The sequence below is a fragment of the Malus domestica genome, chromosome 02 (genome assembly GCF_042453785.1).
Source record: "Malus domestica chromosome 02, GDT2T_hap1".
Classification (NCBI taxonomy): Eukaryota; Viridiplantae; Streptophyta; class Magnoliopsida; order Rosales; family Rosaceae; genus Malus; species Malus domestica.
Window position 1 is genome coordinate 6409623 of NC_091662.1, and position 15034 is coordinate 6424656.

Genomic DNA, 15034 nt, shown 5'->3' on the forward strand with positions numbered 1-15034 from the left:
ACCTTTGGTTTCATTGCCTTTGCACTGCATTGATGCTCATCTTGTTTGAGGTTTATTGCTTTATCATCGCAAATTTGATGCTTCGCTCACCCCTCCGGGCTTACGTTATGTCTTGCGCTTACTTGATTCTGGTTTTATTTAGTTTGAAACTTGAAATGTGTTTATACCTTGTGTTTAGTTCATTCCCTACATATTCGATTATCGTCAGTGAATTCAGGAAATCAAATTTTAGAGTTTAATTTAAGATCACGGATTTATCCGGCAAGCTTGTGTTCAATTGTCTCCCAATGCTTCCATTGTCCAATCTTTTGTTGTGTTTCGTTTATGCAGTCAGTAATTAACTTGTTGGGTTTGACTGATGTATTCTGTGTGTTCCTGAATCATGTTGATTTGTTGCCTTGGTTTCCTTTGCAAGGTGGATCATATCTTGTACCCATCTTACATATACATGTCCCTGGGCTGCAGCCCCCGTGGTCCCCCCCCCCTATAAAACATAGGATGACCAGAAATATGTTTGGTACGGAGCATGCAGCCTAATCTGCACTTGTTTAGACCATATTTGGAGATGTCAAAAATGCCGCATAGACATACAACAGTAACAAATGATGTATTATTTACTCTAACCGAGATGTCAAAGATGATATGGAAAAGAAGGCTAAGCTGACATGGACAAGGAGATGTCAAATTTGAAGTTGCCTTCAACTTTGATTTTTGCTATTTCCAAAGGCATTCCACTTGCCTTACCTTAAATGCTAACATATTTAAGTATTATTTTTTTATTATTTTTTTTTTTGGTCAAACAATAGATTTTGTTAGATTATATTAGATGTTAGATTAGCCATTGGTAGGATTTGAACGCATGCCGTCATACAAGGGCACAAAACCATTCTACCACTCTGGTAAAGGGCCAACAATCCAACATTTATTATTTTTGTTAAAAAAAAACATAAATGAAGCAATAAATTTTGGCATATCGGGTGGAAGGAAAAAATTGACAATATGTCAAATTGCCAAGTTGGCCTTCAAATTGAAATTTGATGTTTTGAATGTGAAGTCTCCTTTGGAGATGTTCTAAGTAGATGGATTTGTAGTTTACACTTCTTACGCGCCGCTTATGTGTTTCGGCCTCCACAGTGTGTTGTTTTTAGCAGTTTCATACTCGTAACTCGTAGTATTTTACCATTAGTTATCCTGTTCCAATTGTTGAAGAGCCTTCTTTAATTTCTGAGTTCAACCCAATCGTTCTATCCCGAAACCGAAAGTTTTACTTGGTGTGCATCTGGCTAGGTAAGTTATATTTCCTTCTCGAGTTCTTCTGGCAAAGGCTGCCTCCAAAGTCAAATTCAAGCTTTTAAAGGCGTCTATGTGGGGAGAAGTCTTCGCTAGCTAGTGTTGCTGGCCTCTTGGGTCCGGCCACCCTTGCTCTGGCCTGCCGGGGCCACGGGCCAATACGGCTGGCCTCGGGCCTTGGCGGTGGCCCAAATTTATCGTTCCGGTGAGGAAATTGGGGCTTAGGATCCTCTTCCCCAAGGATCTCAGATGGGGTAGAAGAGTCATTGACTCCAATTATCGTCCATGTACGATCCATACTAGATTTGATCAACCGTCCATTCTACTTCCTCTACGTTCTTGACAGTCCAATTTTGTTTCAGTAGAATCTCTCGGGGCTCAAGTTTTTTGGGGATTGGGAGCCTAATACGAGACTTAGGTTGCTTTTTCTTTTCATTTTGGAGTTTTAGAGATTCTTTGTTGTCACCATTTCATCATATGGCAAACGTGTGTTGGACGAGTTGCTCACGTTTTGAACACATCTTGCGCACGTTTTGAACACATCTTAAAATGTATATTGGACTAGTAATGTCATTTGATTGGTGCATTGGTTGAAAGTTTTTTCTGCCAAAGATTTGGGTTTATTCCATGTGATCATAAAACTTGATGTTATCTCATATCATGTCACGTAATAAGTGTTATACTCGCAAAACATGAAGATGTCTCTCGGCGAGACACACGTAAAAACCTACCTACCTAGATTATTTTATGGGTAGTTGGAATCGCACTGGTCAAATCAATCATTTCTAGAACACACCTCACCAAATGCGTCTCTCATTTGCTGTATTCTTTCCAAAAACAAACCAAAATTAGTCCACGGAATGTGAGTTTCAAAAAGCTTGAAAACAGTGAGACAGATTACCAAGTTAACTAAAAGTGCTCGTGGTGCTTGCGTGTCGGTTCCAACTCCCGGTTGACCGCACCAATGATTGGAAAACACGTGTCGGCGAACCAGAGGGTGGTTGTGTCAAACTTTTTCTTTGGCACGAAAGTCGCGGCAAGATCGGTTGGTTTTCTGTGTGTTTGTGTTGTCCAATGAAGGCGTCACACAACACACAGTTTGAGATACGACTGAGTGCATGAATGAACGAATCCACCTGTCTGTCCCAAAAATGTAGAGAGAGAAAGTAGGAGAGAGAAGATGATTTTGGTACATCTTCCCCCAACATAACAGTGCAATCGTAATCCCCCACGTAACCTTCCTCCGCCAACTCTTTACCCAGAATTTCAGAGCCATGACGTGACAGGGTTCGTGGTCGCTCATGCATGGAAACGAAAAGGAAAAATGGATATTTAATTTTTAATCACATTTAGAAAAGATAAAAAAAAGGGTTTAGGGCAAAGAAACGACAATCTATTTTTTCGAAGATAAAAAGATACACATAGACATTTCAATCTCTTTTTTGTAATTATAGTGTAATTTATCAACGTTGAGAATTGAATTTAAAACCGGCATGTAAAATATATACGTAAAGTTCGTACTAATAATTGCGTCATCCCATAGTGCTTAATTTTTAATCCTAGTTAGCTTTAATGGAAAACTAATGAAAAGGGCCTGAAAACTTTGAGTTTTAACGATAAGGACAAAATAAATAGTAAAGTGAATAGTACCAGGATTGACTTTTTAGTGTAAAAATATGGTTTTTCGTTAAAATGAACAGTACTGGAAGCTTTTCATTAAAGTTCCCTAGATTTAAATATTGTGTACCAAGTTCTATGGGGTTGTTTAGTTTTATGCCTCCAAGAAAACCTACACTCTTTGTCGACTATTGAAAACAATGTAAGGTACATGTGAGAGTCTTCGTTTGTTAATAAAAAAAAGGTACGAGGGTGGATGAGTCGGTCTTATTTTTCTTTATTTTTTAAATATCAAAGTGGTGAAATTTCAAACATTCTATATCTTCCAACCCAGAAGAAAAGAGTTGTGGTAGTTTCCTATTAGGCCTCGTTTATGGGCTGGATGAGATATGTTATGACCAATTAAAATGGACTTGAGTCTAATCTATTGTTTGTTGTGTTAAATGTGACATCGACATGACCGGAGATGATGAGTTATGAGTCTACAATAGAGTGAGTTATCTAACTTATTCTTATATATGGATTATAAATCATGTCATACAAATATCTGACAATCAAATCATATCTCTAAGGCCCACCCATATCCAGCTCACCAAATTAGCCCTTAATTTGTTGATGTTACAAACTCAATCATGTGACTTCAAATCTTCCAAATGTTGAAAGAGGCATTTGTTCAAATCTCCCCTACCATTTTATTAAAACAAGGAACTCTTCCTCTTATGCAAGAAAAAAGTTTAATATGATTAAAAGATCCACTCAATTCAAGAGCTCAACCAATTAATTCCAAAGAAAATAGTTATTATACTAATATCTTAGGGGGCTCATGTGTATCCAATCCAAGATATTTATCTCATCACATCCAGAAAGATATAGACACAAATATTGTGATTATGAGAAGACTTATAATGCTTGAACTTTTGTTGTTATTGTACGTGCCTTATGAATATGCTAAAATAATGGAGTCTTTGCCAAGATGCCAAAAAACTACAATATTATATGCTTAAAAGAATTCCTTGAGATGGTCTTGTATGGTTTGCTCTATTTAATAATAATGAACTATTAGGTAAATAGTCTTACAAATCACCATTTTAAAGATATGGTTCTTAAACCTTGGGATATTTTAGGCCCACTTATTTATTTATTTGACAATTTTATATTATTTTATTTATTAAATTGATTACGTAGGTGTGTAACCAATAGATGCCTTGCTTTGTTTAATTCCCTTCTTTGACATATCATGAACACGTGTATGTTTCTCTTTTCCAAATTTTACCAACATTTTTTTAATATAATTTTTCAAGTTATTTATATATAAATCCAAGACCTTGCATCAATGCATTTGCACACCATCCTCTTACGCTTCTTCTTCGTTTAGCCACTTTCTCCTTGTTCTTCCCACCTAAAATCTGCATGCACAGTTTTGAAAACTCTGGGCAAACCCATCAGAACACATTTTGTATCTTCTGTCATACTGTTTTCTGATCTGTTTCCAGAACTGTTCGAGTGTAAAGTAAACGCTCTTAATCGCTTGAGTTACAAGTAGTTACGAAGCGGAGAATAATATAGGTGAATGAGCAAACTCACCATCAAACACCTTTTTTCTTGTGTCTACTATTTTCTGATATGTTTCCAAAATTGTTCAGTGCAAGGATAAACGTTCTTAATCACTTCTGTCTTGTGGTGAGAACAGTTGAGAGGGTTATGAGGTAAAGTAGCTGGGTGACTCAGCTTAATTAACTTTTCCATCTCCTTTTGATTTAAGTTAGTTGAAGTTGGTTTCACAAGAGAGAGAAAACCCTAGTTTCAAGAGGCTGATATGAGTTGCCTTTGATCCAGGGAACTGAAGTTTTCAATCATTTTCCTTACTGGGTTTTTCTGTATTTGCTTTGGCCTTTTCTTTTCCTGACTTTTGTTTGCTAGAAATAGGACAAAGCTTTCTTCTTCTTTTTTGTGAGATCAGTGGGTTGATAAAAAGTTAGAAAAGGAAAGTTTTGGTTCTCTAGAGACTTGAAGAAGTTGAAGGATTCCTGAAGTTTTTCTATTTATATTGTGGAGTTTCAAGTTCCCATTTCTAAATGTTCATGTTTTTGAATTAGATCACAAAAGATTTGATTTTTACTGAAGGCAGTAATTGAACACTGGTAATTTTGTAAGTTGGGTTTGGAAGGTGAAGGTTAAATCTATGGAGGATTTAGCTCAGGCAGTTGCTGTTCCATATAGGCTAGGTAGTTTGATCCATGAGGATTCAGCAGTAAAATCCCAGGTGGAAATTACTGGCCTCAAGCTAATAGCAAACGCGTCACCTTTGTTCTTCAATAGTCCTCATGACGAAAACCGGGGAGCGGAAGTCGTGAATCGGGGAAGTCAGGAATATAGTAAGAAAATGTGCGGAACAAGCTGCAGTCAGAAAGTTTTCGATTTGGATCGCGTACCCCTTTGGGGTTCCACGTCTATCATTGGAAGGAGACCGGAGATGGAAGATGACGTTGCAGTTGTGCCGCAATTCTCGCAGGTTCCGGTTCAAATGCTAATGGATGACAGTGTCTTGAATGGCATGAATCAAGACCCAAATGACTTAACCGCCCATTTTTTTGGAGTTTATGATGGACATGGAGGTTGCCAGGTATGATAGCTTAACTGAAATTCGAATTTTTGTCCTATAGAATTTCCATTTTTGCATTGATCAAAGAACTTCTCGTGTCGAATTACTCAACTTGGATTCTCTCAATTCTTCAGGTTGCTAATTATTGTAGCGAACGCCTGCACTCTGCACTGGCCGAAGAGCTAGAAATTGCGAAAACAGGCTTCCGAGGCAGAAGCAATGGGGAGGAGGGTTGGCAGGAGAGGTGGAAGGAGGCCTTCTCGAATAGTTTCTTTAAAGTGGATGCTGAGATTGGAGGAGCTCCAAGAGGCACGTCTGAGAGCAAACCTGTTGCTTCTTCTGGGGGAGCTCCAGGAGGCCTTCTCCAACCTATAGCTCCTGAAACCGCCGGATCAACTGCTGTAGTCACCGTAATTTGTCCAACGCATATTATCGTAGCAAACTGTGGCGACTCGAGAGCAGTATTGTGTAGAGGGAAAGTTTCTGTACCTTTGTCAGTAGACCACAAGGTAAGGCCTTTAATTTTTGTAGTTTTCCATTATTTCATCCATTTTGCATCTCACAAAATCTTAAGTGCAAACGCGTGTTTATCATCCCGGAAGTGCCTAAGTTTCTAGAGAGACTGATTAAGTTTTCTTCTGGTTTTAGCCAGATAGAGAAGATGAATATGCAAGGATAGAGGCTGCAGGAGGCAGGGTCATACAGTGGAATGGTTCACGTGTTTTCGGTGTTCTTGCAACGTCAAGATCCATTGGTACAAACCTTGGAAACCCATCTTGTGCTTGTATATATGGTCTGAGTTTGATTTTATTCATGCTGATGGAGATGTTCAATCTAATCAGGGGACCAATATTTGAAACCGTGGATTATACCGGATCCAGAAGTAGTGTTTGTTTCTCGAGAAAAGGAAGACGAGTGCTTAATTCTAGCCAGCGACGGGTTGTGGGATTTCATCACAAACCAGGAGGCCTGCGACATTGCACGAAGGCGGATCCTTCTGTGGCACAAGAAGTACGGTGATACCATGTCAACGGAACGGGGCGAGGGAGCTGATCCTGCTGCTCAATCTGCAGCAGAGTATCTCTCAAGGCTTGCCATGCAGAAGGGGAGCAAGGACAACATCACTGTTATAGTAGTAGACTTGAAACCCACAAGGAAGTTTAAGAAAAAACCCTAATTAGAATTAAAATTGGTAATCAGAGATTTTATCTTAATCACCAAAATAACGCAACCCTAAGTTTTTCACCTGGGTTGGGTGACACGGAGAAATTTTTGGTCGGACCGTCACATCATGTGGTTAATTGTGTGAATGATAGGTTGATAAAATCACGTGACGGTGTGACAACCACAGCGAAAAATCTCTCCACAACTGTAACGTTTAAGAATTCTTTCGCCCTCCTTTGCGTTGTTCTTACTATATTATTAATTTGTACATGAACACAGTAGTTCAACGAATTACAATGATGTTTTTCTATGTTCCTTTCCTTCTTGTTTGATAGTCTCTCTAACAATCCGACCCTATAAACCATAATCCATAAGAAATTACTTGCACAGAAGGCAAATTACATAACACAGACGAATGAATTTGCAATCGTAAAAGACGAACAAATGCTTTCGACACTAGACAGATGAACAGATTTCCAAGTGCATTTGACGAACAACAAACAGATTTCCCCCAACAATCATAAACCTCAAATTTATGGAAAGTTGCTCGCTTTCCGGCGTTGAAGGCAAAGTATACTTCTTTCATTGGTGTGCTGATACTACAATTGGGTTTAGGAGTGTACAGTCGAATCGACTTATCAAGGAGGAGAAACCAGTCACTTACAAGTTACAAGAAGCATTTCCAATACGGCAGGAAAAAGTTGGGACTAGTAAAAATAATGTCAATTACGAAGTAAAACTTGTGCTACCGAGGAACTAAAATGGAAAGAAAGTTTACTCGTGACAGTACATCTGCGGTCCCTAACACCGTAACAACGGCAGTCCACATCCTGTCATAGGCAAGAACATAGCAGAAGAGTCATTCCACAATCCAATCTTTCGTTGAACAAGGTCTCTAGGCATACATTAGATTACAGTTCTAATTCAATCTTGGTAAGCAAGACGAAACTTCAAACATCTCGCGTAAAGGAGCTTCAAGAAAAAAATGAGTACGGTATAAACATTTGAACAGAAAACGGCATAACAAAGAAAAGAGGCTTAATTTTCATCTACCATACAAAAGGATATTCTGTAGAAAAAAAAATATACTATCGAGGACATGCCATAGCAGTGATTCTTCATTTCCGCAACTGTCTTCATCCACGAGACCAAATTACACTAACAAAGAAAAGCAATGAATTTTCGTATTTCAGTTTCAACAGTGAATCCAAGATGTGGAACCAAATACAGATGTGAATATACCAGCTAGTTTTAAAATGTTGCAAGGGGAGATCCTGCTTCGGTGAAGTAAGAGGAAAGGTCAATATGCAAGTCATCGTACATGTTGATGAAAGGATGTCTCTGAAATGAGACCAAAAGACAAAGACCAAATCAGATTGAAAGTATCCACAAAATCGTACAAGGAAGAAGAAACTGGGACAAAGGGTTTCATGGGTCGTACCAGGAGATCTTGAGCTGATGGTCTATCCTTCGGATCTTTCTGTACACTGAGATAAAGACAAGATCCCCAAGGTAGGGTTAGTCACCTCAAAGAGAAAGAATATAAAAGGGTAAACATTCGAGATAAACGGGAAAAAAATAAATGAACATCAACAAAGTCAAAAACAGCAACTTCATCAACAGACAACGCAATGAGTAGAAACTCAATCACGCAAAGAGAATTTGAAGGAAACCCAAGTTTCTTGTGGTTCGATGGTTCAGTCCTTTTGGGGATGGACAGAAATGACCAAAAAATAACAAATGGCAAATGAAATTTAACTAATACAACCTTAGAGAATACAGTTGGTTCAAAATTGCTATTACAGGCGTAAACCAATGGATAGGAAGATGAGGACTAATATTTTACAAGTGAGAATCGTTAACCAAAAATTACAAGTGAGAAATAACATAAAAATATTTAATTTTAGAATATCACAAACTTAATACGAGCGGAAAAATTAAGCTTTACCATGCAGAAATAAATGAGCAGAACTCTGGAGAAAATTGATCGGAAGGGGCACAAGGTGCTGGTTCATCAACGATGGCACTCATAAGTTCAAAAAAGTTACACCATGCTTCACTTTGATCTGGTGGTACATATGGGAATTGACCTGTTGCACACTCCAGCAGTACTAACCCCAGGCTCCAAATGTCACTTTTGTAGCTATAATTGCGACAAGCGATTCTCTCTGGCTGCAAAACAAATTTTAACAGAAACAGTTAGTGCCCGCACCTCAATAGCCCTGAACAAGAAAACATGATGCTTGTATACAATAATAAATAAGTTACTCACCGACATATAGTTGTATGTGCCAATGAAAGTATTTGCCTGTTCGGACGTGCTTGCCTTTATTGCACTCACACCAAAGTCCGTTATCTTAACTTCTCCTCTATGATTGATTAACAAATTGGAAGGTTTAAAGTCCCGATGGATGATGTGCTTTTTATGATGAAGATAGCACAAACCCTGCAGCACCTGCATCAACAAGAAATGGAGAAAACAACATGTTATAATTAGTATTTATCAAAGTACGAAAGGCAGAGAGTTTCAGGTCACATACATCAAGGTGAAGTAACTTGCCTGCTTACAAATGGCAGCAAGATAAAACTCTGGAATCGTTTTGACCTTCTTCAGAAGATTTGCCAAAGACCCACCATCCATGTACTCTAGGATGATTGAAATGGTACCATTATCGTAGAAGGACTGGTAACATACAACAATGTTTGGACATTGTGATGATTGATTAATTTTCAATTCCTGTACAATCTGCCTGCGGATAGACTCTTCAATGTTCATCTGAATTACCTGAAATTGGGATAACGCAAGGACAACATAAAGCAAATGACACAATATGCAGAAATATCCAATTGAAGGCATATCGGTGGATATCTCCACAGCCAGCCCTGAGGGTAGCCCAAGTAGGCGCCCGCCTAGGGCCCCCAATTCGGAAGGCCCCCAAAAAAAATTTATATTTTGTAATTAACATATAAATACAAAATATATATATATATATATATATATATATATCATAATTCATTTGTTAGTGCAGTGGAAATGTTGGCTTCATTTTTTTTTGGGGTGTTGAGTTCGAAACACAAAGTTGTCTTTTAGTCACTAGATGCATATAAAGTTATAAAACTCAAGTCTCTTTGCAATCTTTTTTCTTTCAACTTCTCATTCTCTCCATTTCTATCGAATGTTTAAACCAACTTCTCATTCTCTCTATTTCTATTAAATGTTTAAACCAACTATCATATGGTCTTAAATTTGTACTTTAAGGTAATCAAAACTTTGAATTTTATATTTTTCTTTTCAATAACTTTTTATTCAATGGATTATTTTAATATTCAATTCGTTAGTGTGATGTTGATTTTAGAAGGAAAAAAAACACAAGAGAAACAATTGGCGTTGAATTTATTATACTCGTCAATCAAGTTTTATTGTTATTTACTCTCTTGATCATCAAGTTTTGTTGTTCTTCACTCTCAATCTTAAACTCTTGACTGCAAACATTTAGTACATTTGTGTTTAAAAAAGTGAATCTTGCAATATTTAAATAATGTTTATATATTTATCTTCTTTTGATATTAATTTTTAATGATATTTGATGTGAAAATAGAACTTTTTACGCAATTAGCAAATTTTTTTATACAAATCAATATACAAAGAACCGGAGATTAAAGAATTTTAGAGCCCCACTTCAAAAGCTTGCCTAAGGCCCCCAAATTCTCATGGCCGGCCCTGGATATCTCTACAATCTACAAAAGCATGAAGATAATTCTAACAGTGTGAATTTCAAACATGTAAGGAGTGGTGTTTATAATTAAGGAATCTTAACTCAAAGAAGTTCCTGAAATAGTAAGAATTTTGAAATAGCTCTACAAGAGACTCTACTACTCCGACTTTACTCATCTCAAGATTCAAACACGATTGCAGCTTACAGCATAACTTTTGGAAATCCATCTTTAGGCTAACACATGAAGAAAGTTGAGGTTCCACCACAAAACTGTGGTGAGTAGCCCAACCTCTTATAATACCTTTCAAGGATTCTCTTTTCACCAATGTGTGACTCGTTTACATTCACATCCTCACAAAGAGTTGCACATCGTCACAACAGACAGCGCACACACATATTTGGAAAATTAAAATGGTGCTAAGGCACAACACTGTATTGATCATACCTCCAAAAAACGACCCCAACCTTCTACGCTACACAAGGAGTTACTTGACTGGGAAAACATGAACAAATAATATGAAAATTATGGGCCTTCCGCCATACCTTCAATGCAAAAAACTGGCGAGTCCATTTGTGCTGAACCAATTGCACAACCCCACCAGTTCCCTTGCCAATAACTTTAATCGAGTCGAGGTCGGCTAAAATCATCTGGTTGTCCGATGCTTGAATAGGTGGCGGCTGAGCATTTGCATGCACATTCACATTCACATTCACAACCAAAACAAAAACACTTCAAAAACCTATCTTTCTTATACATACACAACATCACAGTGCATAACCTTGAGTAATAAGCAAACCCCATTTTCCTAATCACAATAATGCTCATCAAATTGGCAAAATTTAACCCAATTCACTTAAAAGATTCAATCTTTACATTTCACAAAATTGAATAGAAATCTTCTGAGAAAAATCTTACAAATTCAACTTCTCTATGAGAAACGATCCGAACCCCTTGTTTATTAACCAGGAGATCGCCATCCTTAAACGTGCCGCTTTGAGTCCTGCCATACCACAAAACTCGTAATATACATATCTATATATACACGTACACACACACACATATCTAGAGAGAGAGAGAGGGAGAGAGAGAGAGAGAGAGAGAGAGAGGGAGAGAGAGAGTTACAAGAACTTAGAGATGAAAACTTCATCAGGAGGAGGGAGAGTGAGCTTGAGGTTGGGTCCTAAGGTTCCTGTCTTCATGACTATGTGAGCTTTTCTTGTTTTTGCTTATTGTTCTTCGTCGAAGCACTTCTTCTGGTGTTTCTGTGTTTGGTCTTCACAGACTCTGAGCTGAAGTCAATCTCTTGGAATTTACAAAATGTCGACAAAATGTTTTATTTAACTAATATGTAATTAAGGAAATAAGGTGGGTCCCCACTTGGACTAGTAATAGTGGTGTTTCCACTGTTGGTTGGGAAATTTTGGAAGTTTGGTGGAGACCCATCAACTCAAAACCTTTGCAAAATGGGTGGGGAAGAAGATGGGACCGACGACTTTTCGTTATTATACCTCAACCTCTATTTTTTTTTTAAATTAATTTCAGTTTACTATTTTTTTTTTAGATTAATCTCAGTTTACTATATAAAATCTCTTGATTTTTAATATTTGATACATGAAGTTTTTTTTCGTTTCAGTCTAATACCTAAAGTTATAATTCTGGAACACTTTCATACATTCGTTAAGTTTTTCATCTGTTACTTGATAACGTGACACTCACATAGACAATGACTAGACGCCACTTGTAAATTTCATCCCACTTGGACATTAAAAATAATAAAAAATTAAAATTCTAGGTCGTCTCCTACCTCTTTCCTCGAGTCCCAACACTCACTTCCTCGAGTATTTATCAAATATAGCCAAAAATTAATCTTTAATTTCAAAAATGTCACTTTTAATAAAATCTTTCAAATATATCCAAAATTTCACCTAAATAGACATAAATACCCTCAAATTTAACAATCAATAAATTAAAGGTTTTTTAGCCAAAATGATTCGTGATATTGACATAACTCCTTAATATGATCCTTAACAATTAATGATAATCAATAGTAGTGTTCTTGAATTTATCTATCATAAATCATTTTAGTATTTCTTTGAATTTGTTCATCGTGATCATTTTAGTTTTTTTTGTGAAAAATTTGTCAATTGCTCTGTTAGTGAGATGATGTGGTGCCACGTGAGTCTCACAAATACAATCATATAACGACATGTGGATTAACTTATTTTTATATTTAAAACTAAAAATAATATTAGTAAGAAAAAATGCGTTGAAGGCATGATTGAAATTATTCTGCTCCTACCAGCAGTAATCGCGGTGGCGCTCAATGTCGTTGATGAGGAGATTGAAGGGAATAGGGTAGTGGTGGTGGAATGTAGAAGCAAAAGTTGGACCGGAGCTTGAGACGACAGTAGCTAAAAAGTTTTTAATTTATTTAATTGTTAAATTTGAGGATATTTGTATCTATATAAGTCAAATTTTAAATATATTTAAAAGTTTTTATAAAAAGTAACATTTTTAAAATTAAGAGTTAATTTTTGGCTATATTTGGTAAATACTCCCCTCCTTCCCTTCTCCCCTCTCCACCCACGCAACCCTAAATTCAATTAATTCTCCAATTCCCACTTCGACGGCCACCGTCCCCCTCCCCTACCTCTAGTTTCAATTCTTCTTCTCTACACGAAGACACCCAAATCTTGCAGGTACTCTCTCTCTCTCTACCTCTGTGATTTTTATTTTTATTTTTCCTTCCATTTTTTGTGAATTTGAAGGAAGTTCAAAATCAAATCTCGGCTAAGAACAAGTGGATTTGCAGGATGTCAGGGTCTCCAGGCTGGATGTGGGTAGGGGTCCGATTCGGGAGCGCCCAACGGTATGAATTCCGGGTCGGATTCGGGAAGATCCACGTCGGCGTCAGATTTCGAGGGAAGGGTTGGAGGCCGTGACGGGATCCGGAGGAGGAGGCGTAGAGATATGCGGCCTTGGGCTTGGCGTGTTGGAGGATTGGGCTCCGTGAATAACTTCATGCAGTGACGTCTCTTGGCTGGGGTTGGGTTTTGGGGTGTGGAGGATGGGGTTGGGTTTTGGGTTTTGGGATGAGGAGGATAAGGGTTTGGAGCAGGAGTTTGCTGCGGATTTGCGATGGTGAAGACGGAGATGGGGCTGCTGGGGATTTGCTACTTGTTCGAAATGGGGATGGGAAAAACCCTTAGTTTTTTTTTCTTTAAATTTTTGTTTTTTTTTTAAGTTTTAATTTATTATTATTTTTTTAATTTAATTTATTTTAGTTTTATTATTTTATTATTTTTAATGTCCAAGTGGGACATTTAGTCATTGTTCACGTGGACGCTACGTCATCAGTTAAAGGAAGTTTTGACGGAAAACTTAATTGACGTATGAAAGTGTCCTACAATTATGACTTTAGCTACCAGATTGGGACGAAAAAAGCTTTATGTATCAAATATTGAAAATTAAAAAATTTCAGAATAGGAAATTGAGATTAACCATTTTTTTTAATTTAAATTATAACAACGACAGTTTCTACTTTCAATTGTTAAATTCTTGATTTTGACTTAAATGTATTGTTCTTATACACATGATGTACGGAGGTAGAGGAAACTGAAAGTCGAGATTTCAAGTGCACGGGTTTGATGTTCCTGATTTTTATAAGACAGAAAGTTTGAAACTTGATCTTATACAATTGTACCGCATGTTATGTATTCATATGACTAATCTGAATTCTTGAACATCGACAAAAAAAAAAAATTGTAAACACTTGAAAAATAGTCAAAATAATAAATATAATAATTTATATAATTATTGTCCAGCAATTCAAGTGTTTTTTTTCCATCTTAAATTAGAATATAAATTATATAAACAAAATTAAATGTACGAACTCAAATTACGTACATGAGACATGAACACTGCTCTGGTCTAATAAGCCGTCTCTACCGAGAAATTTTCAATGTGCTTGAAATTTGGAATGATGGTACATTGCAGGTCATTATATAAGTGGATGCAAGTTTTATTTTTTAAGCTTTCCACCTCTTATATAATAATATTTTGTGTAACACTTCCTGTTTCCAATACATTAAAAAATCTTTTCATCTCAACGGAGAGGTAGCATAATTTCTATTTTATTGAAAAGATGAAAAAGGAAAAGTCAAGGCACGTGTGAAATGAGGTTATATATAAAACTTAGATGCACTATGTCACATGATTGACTGCTTGAAAATGGACTTGAAAATTGAATCCGACAGATCCTTTGGTTCACACTTTGCTTTGAATAGTTGCTTGTTAGTTGGTTAATCGTGAGGCCATAAATACAAATGGGATCCATATATTATTACGACTTCCAATCACTCTCACAGCTTCGATTTTGATAAATTTAGGGTTGGTGTGTCATGCATGACACAAATATATTGTCACCAACTCACAGCAACATACCCATTTCCATCCACAACTAGCGCATGTAAATAAACATCTGTTGTTGACGGAAGTAGGTTTCACAACTCGTTAACATCGTAATTAACTATTTAAGGTAAGGGTGCATGAATGATTGTTGCTAACATATTCTAACTAACTTTCATGCATGCAATTGTAGATGAAAGGTAACCTTCACAATTTGTCAACAAATATCAAGGTTCT

At 36.9% G+C, this 15034-nt stretch overlaps 2 protein-coding genes and 1 long non-coding RNA gene across 4 annotated transcripts; 2 read left to right on the plus strand and 1 right to left on the minus strand.

Annotated features, from left to right (window-relative positions):
* The first annotated feature begins 4292 nt into the window (after window positions 1–4292).
* Window positions 4293–6983, plus strand: LOC103450699 (probable protein phosphatase 2C 6). Its single transcript, XM_070814509.1, has 6 exons — window positions 4293–4473; window positions 4551–4613; window positions 5004–5530; window positions 5644–6018; window positions 6158–6263; window positions 6352–6983. The coding sequence occupies exons 3-6, from the start codon at window positions 5090–5092 to the stop codon at window positions 6684–6686; spliced, it is 1257 nt and encodes a 418-aa protein (XP_070670610.1). The 5' UTR covers window positions 4293–4473; window positions 4551–4613; window positions 5004–5089; the 3' UTR covers window positions 6687–6983.
* A 552-nt stretch (window positions 6984–7535) lies between these two features.
* On the minus strand, window positions 7536–11712 carry LOC103450713 (mitogen-activated protein kinase kinase SIPKK-like). Of its 2 annotated transcripts, XM_070814514.1 has the most exons (9): window positions 11513–11712; window positions 11306–11390; window positions 10933–11067; window positions 9234–9458; window positions 8946–9128; window positions 8622–8845; window positions 8115–8160; window positions 7916–8014; window positions 7536–7831 (listed from the first exon to the last, which is right to left on the minus strand). In XM_070814514.1, the coding sequence occupies exons 1-8, from the start codon at window positions 11587–11589 to the stop codon at window positions 7925–7927; spliced, it is 1065 nt and encodes a 354-aa protein (XP_070670615.1). In that variant the 5' UTR covers window positions 11590–11712; the 3' UTR covers window positions 7536–7831; window positions 7916–7924. The 2 variants fall into 2 exon arrangements, with proteins under 2 accessions (XP_070670615.1, XP_028944614.2); XM_029088781.2 differs by having other exon boundaries at window positions 7536–8014.
* Window positions 11713–12923: 1211 nt separating this feature from the next.
* Window positions 12924–13802, plus strand: LOC103450724 (uncharacterized). Its single transcript, XR_531595.4, has 2 exons — window positions 12924–13089; window positions 13203–13802. It is a non-coding gene; the product is annotated as an uncharacterized lncRNA (long non-coding RNA).
* The last annotated feature ends 1232 nt before the right edge of the window (window positions 13803–15034 follow it).

What these genes read in the sequence shown, in the direction of transcription:
- LOC103450699 (XM_070814509.1), top strand. Translation starts at nt 5,090, where the DNA reads ATGGAGGATTTAGCTCAGGCAGTTGCTGTTCCATATAGGCTAGGTAGT. An exon ending in ATGGACATGGAGGTTGCCAG is followed by an intron (nt 5,531 to 5,643) that starts GTATGATAGCTT and finishes TCAATTCTTCAG; the next exon opens with GTTGCTAATTATTGTAGCGA. An exon ending in CTTTGTCAGTAGACCACAAG is followed by an intron (nt 6,019 to 6,157) that starts GTAAGGCCTTTA and finishes TTCTGGTTTTAG; the next exon opens with CCAGATAGAGAAGATGAATA.
- LOC103450713 (XM_070814514.1), bottom strand. Translation starts at nt 11,589, where the DNA reads ATGAAGACAGGAACCTTAGGACCCAACCTCAAGCTCACTCTCCCTCCT. An exon ending in GTTTTCATCTCTAAGTTCTT is followed by an intron (nt 11,391 to 11,512) that starts GTAACTCTCTCT and finishes GTGGTATGGCAG; the next exon opens with GACTCAAAGCGGCACGTTTA. An exon ending in TTGCTGCCATTTGTAAGCAG is followed by an intron (nt 9,129 to 9,233) that starts GCAAGTTACTTC and finishes TTGTTGATGCAG; the next exon opens with GTGCTGCAGGGTTTGTGCTA.